Genomic DNA, 13,672 nt, shown 5'->3' with positions numbered 1-13,672 from the left:
GACGCTGCTTGGGTGGTATGTTTGGCGGGGGGGGGTTTGGGTAGATGTTAGTTCCAGACAATAACCTGATTGAATTATTTGGAGCACCCACCTGTCTGAAGTAATGTTTTCCCAGGCTGGCAGGTACTGTTGGTGTCTTCCCCTGACAGGAGTGGAATGGGGCGGGGCAAGGGAGTCATTGGGCAGGGGTAGAGGCAGAGCGTGAGTTGTTATTTTTGCCCTTGCCTTTGTTATTGTTTCCCCTGTACCCACCCCTTTGGTAGCCTTCACTGTAGGTAGACTGTGTAGGGGCTTTGTACGAGGTAGAAGCTGTGTCTGAAGTATATCCCCTGGTGGCACCTCGATAGGATGAGCGACAAAATGAACGCCTGGGAGCCTGCGACTGCAGGGCTCCCATAGATTTGGCGGTGTCTGTATCTTTTTTCATTTTCTCTAAGATACATCTACATCGGGTCCAAATAGGTGTTGTTTGTCAAAGAGTTGGTTAAGAATGGCGCTTTGTACCTCAGGTTTGAAACCTGATATGCTTAGCCAGGCGTGTCTGTGTAGCAAAACGCTAATGTTAACTGCCCTAGAGGCCGTGTCTGCTGCATCGAGGGCACACCTAATAGAGGTGTTTGTGATATTTTTCCCCTCTTGGATGAACTTGTTTGCTCTATCCTTGTACTCGTCAGGGAGGTGCCTCATCAGTGACTCTTGCTCATCGTAATGTGTCCGGTCATATCTGGCTAGCAGTACCTCTGTATTGGCGATACGCCACATGTTTGCTGCTTGAGACGCTGTTCTTTTGCCTGATGCGTCAAGTAGCTTAGACTTCTTATCTGGTGGGGGAGCCTCACCCGATGTTTGTGAGTTTGCTCTTTTGCGTGTGTTGGTAACTATAAGTGAGTTTAGTGGTACTGGGCCTTTAATATATGCTGGGTCTGAAGGGTCAGCTTTATATTTTTTCTCTATCCTAGGGTTAATGACCAGAGTTCTGACTGGGTCTTTGAAGACTTCAGGGGCATGCTTGATCACCACTTTAAGCATGGGTAAAATGGATGAAAATCTTTGTGCATTATCGAATGTATCCATCAGGAAGTCTTCCTAAACAGGGTCTGTATAAATGTCTACCCCATGAGAATGTGCAGTCCTGTGAATTAATTTGTTAAACCCTATAGTGTCTTCTGGTGGGTAAGGCCTTGCGGTGTATATGTCATTCTGAGGGACATTTGGGACATCTGGGGAGGTATAATCATCCCACGGGTCTGGGGATCCTGTGTGCGTGGTTGGATCAGGTATGTTACCCCCCCCCCATATCATCAGAGCTATCATCCCTGTGTGGTGTGATAGGGGATGCTGGAGAATGCTGCGGTATAAGAGGTGGTGGAGATGGTACAGGTGAAAGAGAAGGGGAAGGCAGTCTTAAGGGAGAGGTAGCCACGTCCTTCTTTGAAAGCAGAGCTGGAGCTGGTGTGTCCAGTGGTCGCTTTTTTGGAGCCAAAACTAGGTGTCCAGTGATTGGGTCCTTAGACAGAGTCTTTTGAGCAGGGTCTGGATAGGGTAAATCCACTGCAGGGGATTGATCTTTTGATGCAGAGGAAGTCTCGTGCACCGAGATGGCTTGTTTTGTTTTCTTGGCAATGTCTTTCACCGGGGAGGCAGCCGTCTTTTTCGGCTCATAAGCTTTTTTCGGTTCAGGGTGTTTTTTTCGGTTCCGGTATAGTTTTTGGATCCGACTACTTTTTCAGATCCGATTATTTTTTTCGTTCCGGTGGTGTTTTGGAATCCGAATCTGCTTTGCTTGGTTCCGGCCTGGGTTTTGGTGCCGAAGGAGTAGTGTTGTGCTTCGGTGTCGATGGTTTGGATGTCGGGGCCATTGCCTTTTTCGGTGCTGGTATGTGTGCACCAGCACCGTGTGAAGGTCGACTCAAGCTTGAGTCGCGAGAAAGGTTTGGTTAGCTTCTTAGCCGGGCCCGAAGGTAGGGCAGTAGAAGCAGTTTAATGATGTGCACCCGAGCTAGAGGGCGAGGGTGTGACCGGGGCCTTCTGTGTCGAGGAGGGGTCGGGTCGACGGTCTTACTTACGACCCGCTGCGCTGGAGTGATGTCCTCGACTTCGGAATCTTCTGCTTCGCAGCTGCTGTCGACGTCATGCTGTTCTGGGACGTTGACGCCTTCCTCGAAGATGTCGTCCGGAATCGGAGCTGAAGATCTTTGAGCCTTTGTTCTCCTTGCTCTTCGGTCCCGGATAGTCTTTTTGGAGTGGAAAGAGGCACAAGCTGAGCAGTCTTTCGCCTCGTGCTCCGGAGAGAGACAGAGATTACACACCTCATGAAGGTCGGTGTGGGGAAACTTCGACCCACATTGAGGACACTTCTTAAATGGCGTCCTTTCCATGAGATGGAGTCGAGGCCTAGGTAGGTCCGAAGGCCGTCAATGACAACCGGAATCAAGATCCTTGATGTTTGAAGAATAGCGTTGACTGGAAAGTGTTCGAAACTAAGTTTGATGAGGATTGCGCGCCGAAGGAAAACTGTTTCAACACGGAGCGCTGGAAACACATCCGAGCCCGGTGGCGGAAAAAAACAATCTGGGGATGGAGCAGATGCCCATGCGCAGTATCATCCTAAGGAGGAGTCACCTATCCTGTGACTCCCGAAGACTTTTCAACAACAAAACAAACTGCAACATCCGGGCCCAACACTAGGTGGCCATCTATGCCTAGTGTGTAATCTGCAGCTCATATCAGTATATATATATATATATATATATATATATATATATATATATATATATATATATATATATATATATATATATATATATATATATATATATATATATATATATATATATATATATATATATATATATATATATATATATATATATATATATATATATATATATATATATATATATATATATATATATATATATATATATATATATATATATATATATATATATATATATATATATATATATCTCATAGACTTTAATATTCTACTAACTTGGAATGGAAAATGTGTCTACTTGCCTGCTGTCTCCTCTTCAGTACACAAGCCATTGGATGGAACAGGGGTAACGATCTCTGGTCGACCACTTTTTCGACGAGGAGAAGGCTGTGCAGGAGATTCACTTTGAGCTGCCTCCTCGGAAGCCGTGCTCTCTGCTGCTTCAATCTCAGTTTCTTCTACAGACTGCAAGGACACCACATCAGTCATAGTTTCAAGCCCTAGAACGTTGGAGGATGGAAACACAAAATGGTAAGTTTTATTATGTGTAAGAATAAAAATAGTGAGCACAGCCAGTGGTGTCAGACCTGTCAACATGACCTTCAGACCTGTCAACATGACCTTCAAGACTATCACCTCTACATTAGCTGTATTTTCATTAATTTGTATTCATTTACAGTCTAGTTTAAAGCTATATCATTTGAATTTGTTTAGAAATTTAGAACAGGGATAAAAAAAAAATACTTGTGTGTGTTTGTTTGTAAGGCATAGACTTTAACATTCTTCTACCTTGAAAAAGAAAATGTGTCTACTTGCCTGTTGTGTCCTCTTCAGCACACAAGCTCTTGGATGATACAGGGGCAACAATCACTGGTCGACCACTTTTTGGACGTGGAGAAGGCTGTGCAGGAGACGAACTTTGAGCTGCCTCCTCGGAAGCTGTGCTCTCTGCTGCTTCAAGCTCAGTTTCCTCTACAGGTTGCAAGGACACCAAGTCAGTCATAGGTTCAAGCCCTAGAACATTGGAGAATTGAAACACAGGATGGTGAGTTTTACGATTTGTAAGAATGAAGATATTGATCCCAGCCATCAGAATAGTGAACATCCTGTGTGCCAGTGGTGTCACACATATAGACATTATCTTGAAAGCTTTCAACTCTACATTATCTGTATTCTATTATTTTGTCTTCATTTACATTGTAGTTTAAGGCTATATTGTGTGAATTTATTTAGAACATGGATACAAAAATACATATACACACACACACACACACACACACACATGCACACACACACACACACACACACACACACACCTGTGTACATTCTACTACCTTGGAAAAGAAAATGTGTCTACTTGCCTGTTGTGTCCTCTTCAGCACACAAGCTTTTAGATAGAACAGGAGCTACAACCACCTGTTGACCACTTTTTCGTCGTGGAGAAGGCTGTGCAGGAGACGAACTTTGAGCTGCCTCCTCGGAAGCTGTGTTCTCTGCTGCTTCAATCTCAGTTTCTTCAAGAGGTTGCAAGGAGACCACTTCAGTCATAGGGTCAATGCCTAGAACATTGGAGAATTGAAACACAGAATGGTGAGTTTTACTATCTGTAAGAATAAAAAGCATTAGCATAGCTAATAGGTCAAGGCTTTGGGACTTTATAAACCTTATAGTAGCACAGACCTGCGATCAAAAATTATATGAGAGGTGAAAGAACTGTATGCCTTCATTCCACTGAGATCTGTACAATCAATGAGAATATGGGCAGTACAATGTGTGAAAACAAAAGCGCATGCAGGCCTTCTTTTAGCCCTACACACAGCAGCAACATGAATCTATGAAAACCCATCACACAAGTCTATATGTTCATGCTACATTACGTGTAGGGGCAAGGGAGCATGCAAACACCCAACATCACAGTAGCCTGTAGCAACGCCCCTACCGACTACATACACTTCTTGTGTATGTGAATTCCAAGATCACAAGAGCTTCCAGTTTGACATACACATATGTAATGCCCCTATCTGAAGGCTAACATTACTGGAGCCTTGGTGAACAGCAGGAGCAGGGTAGATCGACATCTGAAGACAATCACAGGAGCAGCACACAGACAGAAACACAGATGTAGCGACGCAGAATTAGTGAAACCTTCAGCCAGCAAAGGCACGTGGCAGTCTGTGCTATTTTATTTTATTTTTTTACATTATAATAGGCTCACAAATCTAAGGATGCAAAGTTCTGTGACCAAAAATGGGCAGCACTGGCTTAAAGGGACACGCATCACACATGGCACTGAACAGCAACACAGACACATGGGCAATAAACGTTCAATGTCACAGTAGTTGTGCAGAACATGCTACCTCACACACGCCACGAGCATTTGATCTTCACTTTCGCAAGTGCCTGAATGGACTTCATTCCAGCTCAAGCACACGCACAAAAGAAATATTTAAACCATAACACGACGGCAGCATAAAAGAAAACACCCTCACATACGAGTAACATAGGGTCCAGAACCAAAACATCACAGAAAGCTGCATGGAACCCTCACTCCTACAGTAAGGAGAACTTCAGTTAACCCTCCCACCCATAGCCCCCACCCTGTGTGCATTCACATCGGCACTAGGTCTGTGAAAAGGCATTTATAGAGCAGGGAGGTGCACTTCTCTTCCCACTCAACAGTGCCTCTGTCTCAAAGGCCCTCATAATCGTAGACCAGCACCTCTCGACAGTCTTGCGGCTGAAGGGGTTACATGAGGCCAGGGCTTTCCAAACTGTTTCCAGTGCACCTTTGAGAAGGAGGAACCACACATGTACAGAAATTTGGTAGCGGATGGAGCTGGCGTATAATTAACCAAGTAGATGGCAATTTGCTTGTGCCAGGAAGTGATCGCGTTGCCTTAGGTAAATATCTGGGATAGATGGAATCCTGTCCCCAATTATACGTGGCGGAATCAACCCCAAGGGGGGTAACGCATGGATAGGTAAAGAAGTGTATCCCTTCACATCAAGGGGGAGATACCATGGAGGGCTGTAGATGGATGCTGACCTTGTCTGCTACCCGTATAAAATGAATATACCTTTTCAAGGATGGGGAGAAAACCACGGTTGGATTCTGGTCAGTGCTGGGGCCGCCGGCTGGGGGTGTAAGTTAGGCTAATCAATGAGGAAGTCTTAGAAGGATTCGTCAGTTCTGCCGTCAAGTTGTTTTCAAGTTTGGTCGGGTCCCTTCTGGATGGAACCTGGCGCATTGGCAGGGGGCAGTCTCCAGTCGGCGGTCCGGGTCGCACGCACGAGGACAGGTCCCCCAGCACTGACCAGAATCCAACCGTGGTTTTCTCCCCATCCTTGAAAAGGTATATTCATTTTATACGGGTAGCAGACAAGGTCAGCATCCATCTACAGCCCTCCATGGTATCTCCCCCTTGATGTGAAGGGATACACTTCTTTACCTATCCATGCGTTACCCCCCTTGGGGTTGATTCCGCCACGTATAATTGGGGACAGGATTCCATCTATCCCAGATATTTACCTAAGGCAACGCGATCACTTCCTGGCACAAGCAAATTGCCATCTACTTGGTTAATTATACGCCAGCTCCATCCGCTACCAAATTTCTGTACATGTGTGGTTCCTCCTTCTCTACCCCACTTCGCCCTGATGAAGGTGTTGCCCCGGACGGGGCTACACACCGAAACGCGCGTTGGCGTCTGTTCCTATTTAGGAACCCTCTGAACCAACCCGGACATTTGATCATCGGTCCCCCTGTCATCTAAAATCATCTCTGCCTAGTGTTGTAGGATGTATGATGTGTGAATGTTTTTTGTATGAATGTTAAGGGTATGTTAGTATGAAGTCAGAACCACCATTTAATTGTTGTCAAGATGCTTATTTATTTTGATACTAAACTATTTATATCTATATACAATGACAATGAATTCATAGAAATAAAAAATAAATTTTGATAAAATCAAACTTGTTATATGATTTGCATGGGTTCAGGACAATTTTTATAACACAAAGGACCTCTCTAAGGCCATTGATTAAAATTACTGCGGGCAGGTCCCCTTCTAGTGTTTGATTCATACCCCCACGTTTGGCCATTTGCGTGCTTTCATTTTTGAAAGCCACACGCAACGGCCAATAAAATGTGGGGGTGTGTGTAGGAAGGTGGATATCTGACTATATGGTTACCGCACAATTTACTACTTGTGTAACGATATATCTGTAAGAGACATTAGTTAGTGATAGATTCCTTACCTTAGAATATCCCCAGGCGTCAGACTGGATACGGAAACTTTTGCGTAGCAGTACCCTTGCGCGTCGGTAGGCGTCGTCTGCGGCTCCGCGTCAGTCGTCGGCGTCGTGGGCGCCGTGATGACGTCGGAGTACTTAGACGCCGCCTCCGCGTGCTGACTTCAGTTCTTAGACACAGCTTTTCCGCGCCAGAAACGCAGAGCTATGCTAAAACCCAACACTGGTGCCATTGAAACTAGGGCCCTAAAAGGTGATGACCTTAACCCTAGATATCGGTTCGCAGAACAGGGAGGATAGGTGGGTCGGTAAGGAATCTATCACTAACTAATGTCTCTTACAGATATATCGTTACACAAGTAGTAACTTGTGCATCTGAAAGAGACACGTTCGTGATAGATTCCTGACCTTAGAATAGATACCCCAGCAATACCAACCCCGGTGGTGGGTCTGCGAACCAATAATCACACCAGAAAGTCCTGGAGGACGGAACGGCCAAAGAAGACATCCCTCCGGACTTGGCTGTCCAGGCAATAGTCTTGCAAACGTGTGCAGCGAGGCCCACGTAGCTGCCTGGCAAATGTCCTGTAAGGGAACTCTTCGGCCCAGGGCAGTGGTAGTCGCCATGGCCCGAGTGGGATGAGCCCTCAGTCCAACAGGGGGTTCCTTCTTTGCCAAGGAGTAACACGCTTGGATACATGAGTTGATCCACCGCGAGATGGTCCGCTTGTGTACCGCCTTTCCCTTCTTAGCGCCTACGTAACCAACAAAGAGTTGGTCATCCACCAGAAACTGGCGTGTGCGATCCAGATTGTAAGAGAGCGCACGTTTTGGGTCCAGACGGTGGAGCCTCTCTTCCTCTTTCGAGAGATGCGGAGGCGGAAAGAAGGTGGGCAAGGTGATGGACTGCCTGATGTGGAAGGCTGCGACTACCTTGGGCAGGAAAGAGTCTTGTCCGCAACACAACCTTGTCCGGATGGACTGAAAGGAAAGGAGGTTTAGAGGATAGAGCCTGGAGCTCACTCACTCTCCTCGCAGAGGTGATGGCAACCAGGAAAGCAGTCTTCAGAGTAAGAAGGCGGATAGGACAGTTGTGAAGTGGCTCAAAGGGAGCGCACATCAGAAAAGTAAGAACCAGGTTCAAGTCCCACTGAGGCATCACAAAGGGAACAGGTGGAAACGTGTGTGGGATGCCTTTCAGGAATCGATTAATAACAGGGGACTTTAACAAAGAAGGTTGATCAGGCAGCGTTAGAAAGGCTAAAAGGGCAGAAAGGTAGCCCTTGATAGTGCCCAGAGCAGAGCCCTGCTGGGCAAGAGAAAGGAGGAAGAGAAGAACCTCAGAAAGAGGGGCAGAGAGAGGATCCACAGCCTTTGCTGTGCACCATGCCACAAATCTGTTCCATCTGCAGGCGTATACCGACTTTGTGGAGGGACGCCTGGCTGCCAGAATGATGTTACAGACTTCAGGAGGCAAGTCAAATGGCCTCAACTGTCGCCGCTCAATCTCCAAGCATGGAGGTGGAGACTAAACAGGTTTGGGTGGAGGACCGTCTCCTGCTGCTGCGACAGAAGGTCCTCCTGAAGAGGCAGACGAACCGGAGGATCAACTGACATATTGAGTAGCTCGGGATACCAGTACCTTTGTGCCCAGTCCGGAGCCACAAGGATGACTTGTGCCCAGTCGCGCTTGATCTTCTTCAGCACTCTGGGCAGAAGTGGTATAGGCGGAAAGGCGTACAACAGACCACAACTCCACTCGCGGCGAAAAGCGTCTCAGAGCAAGTGCCGCCTTGGAAATTCCAACGTGCAGAACTGATTTCATTGCGCGTTCTCTTCGGTGGCGAATAGATCTAACCAAGGGTCTACCCACTGCTGAAAGAGGCCTTGCGCCACGTCCGAGTTCAGACGCCATACGTGATCCATCATGCACCGGCGGCTGAGTTCGTCCGCCCTGGCGTTCAGAGAACCTGACAGGTGTTGAACCACCAGGGTCACACCCTGATGTTCCAGCCACTGCCAAAGGCGCAGAACTTCTTGGCAGAGGGTCCACGACCCCACCACGCCCTGTTTGTTGCAGTACCACATGGCGGTGATGTTGTCCGCAAACACCTGGACTACACTCCCCCAGACAGAGGGGAGGAATGCCTTCAGTGCTAGACGAATCGCCCGCAGCTCCAAAAGGTTGATATGGAGCCGGGACTCCGCCGGAGACCAGAAGCCTCTGATCTCCGCCTCTCCCATGTGGCCTCCCCAGCCCTGGAGGGACGCGTCCGTCACATCTACGTGCTCCAGGTGGGGAAGGGAGAGGGATCTGCTGCTTACCCAATCGCGGTCCGTGAGCCACCACTGCAGCTGTCTCGCAGTGCACTCCGAGATCAAGACATGATCGGACAAGTTGCCCTGATGCTGGGCCCACAAACTGCAGGTCCCACTGCAGAGCCCGCATCCGCCAACGGGCGTGATGTACCAGAAGGATGCAGGAAGCCATCAGCCCCAGAAGCCACAGCGTCAACCTGATCGAGACTCGGGATAAAGGCTAAAAGATTGGAATCGGAGCCTGCATATCCTGAACCCGCAGTTCGGGTGGGTAAACCTGAAACTGCGCCGAGTCGAGAACCGCTTCGATGAAAAGGAGCTTCTGAGAGGGATACAGGTGTGACTTCGGCACATTGATGGAGAACCCCTGCTGGTGCAAGAGGTCTGCCGTTGTCTGGAGGTGGCTGACGACTGTCTGGGGCGAGCTCGCCTTCAACAACCAGTCGTCGAAGTAGGGGGAAGACAAACCCCTAACCTGCGCAGATGAGTTGCGACCACGCCATCACCTTCGTGAACACCCGTGGGGCGCTGGTAAGGCCGAAGGGGAGCACGGTAAATTGAAAGTGCTCGTGGCCTACCGTGAACCGCAGGTAGCGCCGGTGGGCCGGCAGGACGGGGATGTGGAAATAAGCGTCCTGCAAGTCCAACGCTACCATCCAGTCTCCTAGGTCCAGGGCAGCTAAGAACTGAGCCAGAGTCAGCATTTTGAACTTCTCCTTCCGGAGGAAGCCGTTGACGTTCCGTAGGTCCAAGATAGGGCGTAGGCCCCCTTTGCCCTTCTTGGTTACCAGAAAGTAGTGGGAGTAGCAACCACATCCTACTTCTGGCCCAGGAACGCGCTCAATGGCCCCCTTGGCCAAGAGGGCCGTAACTTCCTCCTGCAGAACTCTCAAATGATCCCCCGATACGCTGTGGTGTTGCAGTGGCATGGCTTGAGGGGTCGTCTCGAAGGGGAGGGAGTAGCCTCTTCAGACGATTTGCAGCACCCACCTGTACGACGTGACAGTGCGCCAGTGGGAGTGGTGATGGCGAACCCTGCCCCCACTAGCGTCACATGGGCCGAAAAGCACGGACTAGGAGGGTTTTGAGGCGGATGCTGCGGGGGAGGGTGTGGACTGGCCTCGCCGTTGTCCCCGACCGCCTCCACGGCGATTTCCACAGCCGCCACCGCGCTGCTGTATGTTAGTCTGCGGTGCGTGGCTGGCAGCACGTGTTGGGGCGCCCTTTCCTTGGTCACGAAAGGAGCGAAAGGCACCCGTTCGCTGGTGCGGGCTGAGAGGCCCAAGGACTTGGCTGTAGCCCTGGAGTCCTTAAAGCGCTCAAGCGCGTGGTCTGCCTTGTCGCCAAAGAGGCGACGGCCATCGAACGGCATGTCCATCTGTGTGTTCTGGACATCGGCCGAAAAGTTGGCAGACCTCAACCAGGCGTGGCGACGAATCGCCACCGTCGTTGCCATTGCTCTCTCTACCTAGTGAGTCGGTGGTATCCAGCCCACACCGGATAGAATATTTTGCTGCATCCCGGCCTTCCACAAGGGCTTGGCCGAGTTTGGCCCGTACCTCCAACGGACACTCTGGCAGCAATTCCGCAACCGTATACCACAGAGAGTGGGTGTAGGGCCCAAGAGGCATGCAGTGTTGGAAGACCGCAGTCCCAGACTAAGGGATGAGAATACCTTTTTGCCGTACTGCTCATACCTCTTGGATTCCCTGTCCGGCAGAGCCGACGGGAATGCGGTCTGGGGATTTGATGCCTGGATGACCAGGCTCTCGGGGGTGGGGTGGGTGGACAGGAAACATGGGTCGCCCGGGGCCGGGCGGTGGCATCTGGCCACGTTCCTATCTACGGGCGAACCCGTAGCGGGCCTGGACCAAGTGCCCAAAAGAACGTCGGTCAAGGCCTCATTAAAGGGCAGCAGAGGCTCGGCTGAGCTTGACTGCGGTTTAATGACCTCAGTGAGGAGGTTAGTCTTCACGGCCGCGACGGGGAGCTCAAGGCTCAAGGCCTTGGCTGCCCTCATCAACACCACACTGTAGGTCGCCACCTCCTCCGTAGCCACGGTAGGAGGTGAGACAAGGCCAGTGTCTGGAGATGTGTCCAGACCACTGGCATCCCCAAGTCCACCTGTCCAGTCCCCTTGAGACTGACACTCTCGGGTCAGAGGGTCCTCAGACCCCTCCCAATACTCCTCTTCACCCATCCCCTGATAGTCAGGGTTGTCAAACTATGAGGCAGTTTCATAGAAGGTAAACTCCCCAAGCGGCGTCGAAAGCGGCGCCCAGCGGCGCCGTTCCGAAGCCAGACCCGGAGCGAGGGAGGCTTCGGGGACGGCGCCGCCTGAGGACGGCGCCGGAGGTGACACCTGAGGGACCGGCGCCAGTGAGGACGTTAGGTCAACTGGCGACGACCCGGATCCCGAAGCGGATCCAGAGGGGCCCTACGGCGCCAGACCCGAAGGCGCCGGCGGCGTCAGGGCCGTAGCACCCGGCGGCGGCGGGCCAAAGCCCCCGACCCGCTAGGGGCCCCAGACGGGTCCGCTGGGCCCGAATGCGCCGCGGAACCCGTCGGGGAAAAGAGGTTCCTCATGGCCATGAGGAAGCGCTCGATCTCCCCAGGCGTCGCGTCTTGCCCAGGGACCGGAGGGTGTGGAGCAGGCCGCGACGCCCGCCACTCTGACGGAGCCGCGTGGGCGGTGTCACCCGGACCCCCGGCTGCGTCGCGCGAGCGTCGGGGGGAGTCAGAAGAGCGATGACGTCTCTTCGACTTCTTGTGCTTACCTGACGACGACTTCGACCCAGAGGAGTGATGCTGACTCTCGGAGCTGTGATGGCTCCGACCCCGCGACCTGTCCCTCGACCTCCTGTGGGACCTGGACCTCTTGCGGGACCGCTCCCGCCTAGCTTTCGAAGTCAGGGCCCGGCAGTCGGGGAAGGCCTTGTCGTCGTGGTCGACGCCGAGACAGTGGCGACACCGACGGTGAGGTTCCGTGACCGACATCAGACTGTCGCAATCCTCACAAGGCTTGAAACCAGGCATCCCTAGGCACCGTCCGGAGTCGCAAGACTCAAGAAAAGATCAAAAAGGGATCAAAAAAGACTAGTAAAAAAGTGACTAAAGTACTGCTTTTTCCAGATCTGCGCTGCTGGCGCGGAAAAAAGTAGAACTGACGTTAGCACGCGGAGGCGGCGTCTAAGTACTCCGACAACATCATCACGGCGCCCACGATGCCGACGACGGACGCGGAGCCGCAGACGACGCCTACCGACACGCAAGGGTACTGCTACGCAAAAATTTCCGGATTCCGGATCCAGTTTAACGCCTGGGGATATTCTAAGGTAAGGAATCTATCACTAACGTGTCTCTTTCAGACCTAACTTTTTGCCTAGTGTTTAGCTGGTTTTCGACTTAGTTGGTCTGGGATCCTGCTAATCAGGACCCCAGGCTATCTGCTCTTACTGTAAAATGGACTTCATGTACTTTAGGTACATCTCCAATTGGATATTGGGTCACCTTATGAGCCCCTGTATAGTGTACCATAGGTACCGAGGGCATAGGTGCATCCAAGGCCTACCAGGGGCTGCAGCATGTATTATGCCACCCCTGGCTGGCCATCCAAACTGACACCACTGGCTGATCATTCAGATGGGGCAAGGTCGTGGAATCACCCCTTGCTTAGATATAGTATTCCTATATCTACCCTTATATATAGATACATATATACCTATAAGTCACTCCTATGGCAGGCCTTGACAATCCTGAAGGCAGAGTGCTTGGTTTTATGTGAGATGGTGCTCTAGCATGAGCTGAGCCTGTCTGCAGCTTTCGGAACCATGTGCTTATAGCTGTTCTATGATATAGCCATACCATATACAAGTGCATTATAATCCTTGCGGTTAATGCTAACTTTGCTTTGGCTTTATCAAAACATGTTGTGTAAGGTGTCATACCCTTTGGAATACTACCCCCCCCACCAGTCCTGGCGGCGGGGGTAGCATTCCACCCTTCTAGAGGGAGAAGACATGTAGTTGTAGCTTTACCCGGTTCAAGGTAAACAGAGCCTCAGCATCACAAAATGGATGCTGCTGCCACAGACACGAGTCTGACCTCCTGTTGCTGGACGAAACTCTGGCAGGGGAGGCCTGGACAATAGGTTTCCTGCCTTGGGAGGTGGTAACACCTCTCCAGACAGGCTATAGTGTATTGGGGCAGGGTGGGTTGAAAGAAATGAGACACTGCCTGGGGCACACAAGGTGCTCCCTGCATAGCCGGGTTCAAACCAGTTGCTGGGGCACTCCAGCCCCAGCTCTGGCGCGAAACTGGACAAAGGGAAAGGGGTGTAACCACCCCCTTCCCAGGTTTCACCCATAGGAGGGACCTAGCAGG

At 50.7% G+C, this 13,672-nt stretch overlaps 1 protein-coding gene across 13 annotated transcripts in view; it reads right to left on the bottom strand.

Moving 5' to 3' along the window:
• The window catches only part of LOC147673145 (uncharacterized), a 265,735-nt gene that overhangs the window by 97,309 nt on the left and 154,754 nt on the right, over window positions 1-13,672 (bottom strand). For 12 of the 13 annotated variants that reach the window (XR_015302599.1, XR_015302602.1, XR_015302604.1 and 9 more), the window contains 3 exons: window positions 4,081-4,278; window positions 3,536-3,733; window positions 3,022-3,219 (listed from right to left, as the gene is read on the bottom strand). Coding sequence is in view for 7 of the 13 variants with exons in the window: in XM_086946893.1 (XP_086803019.1) it covers window positions 3,022-3,219; window positions 3,536-3,733; window positions 4,081-4,278 (594 nt within the window). In the remaining 6 variants the exon portion in view is untranslated. The remainder of the gene's footprint in view (window positions 1-3,021; window positions 3,220-3,535; window positions 3,734-4,080; window positions 4,279-13,672) is intronic. The other variant, XM_086946892.1, reaches the window with a different exon arrangement.

This window comes from Lissotriton vulgaris, chromosome 12 (genome assembly GCF_964263255.1).
Source record: "Lissotriton vulgaris chromosome 12, aLisVul1.2, whole genome shotgun sequence".
NCBI classification, from domain to species: Eukaryota; Metazoa; Chordata; class Amphibia; order Caudata; family Salamandridae; genus Lissotriton; species Lissotriton vulgaris.
Note: the sequence above shows the minus strand (reverse complement) of the source record. Positions and strands in the feature narration are given on the sequence as shown.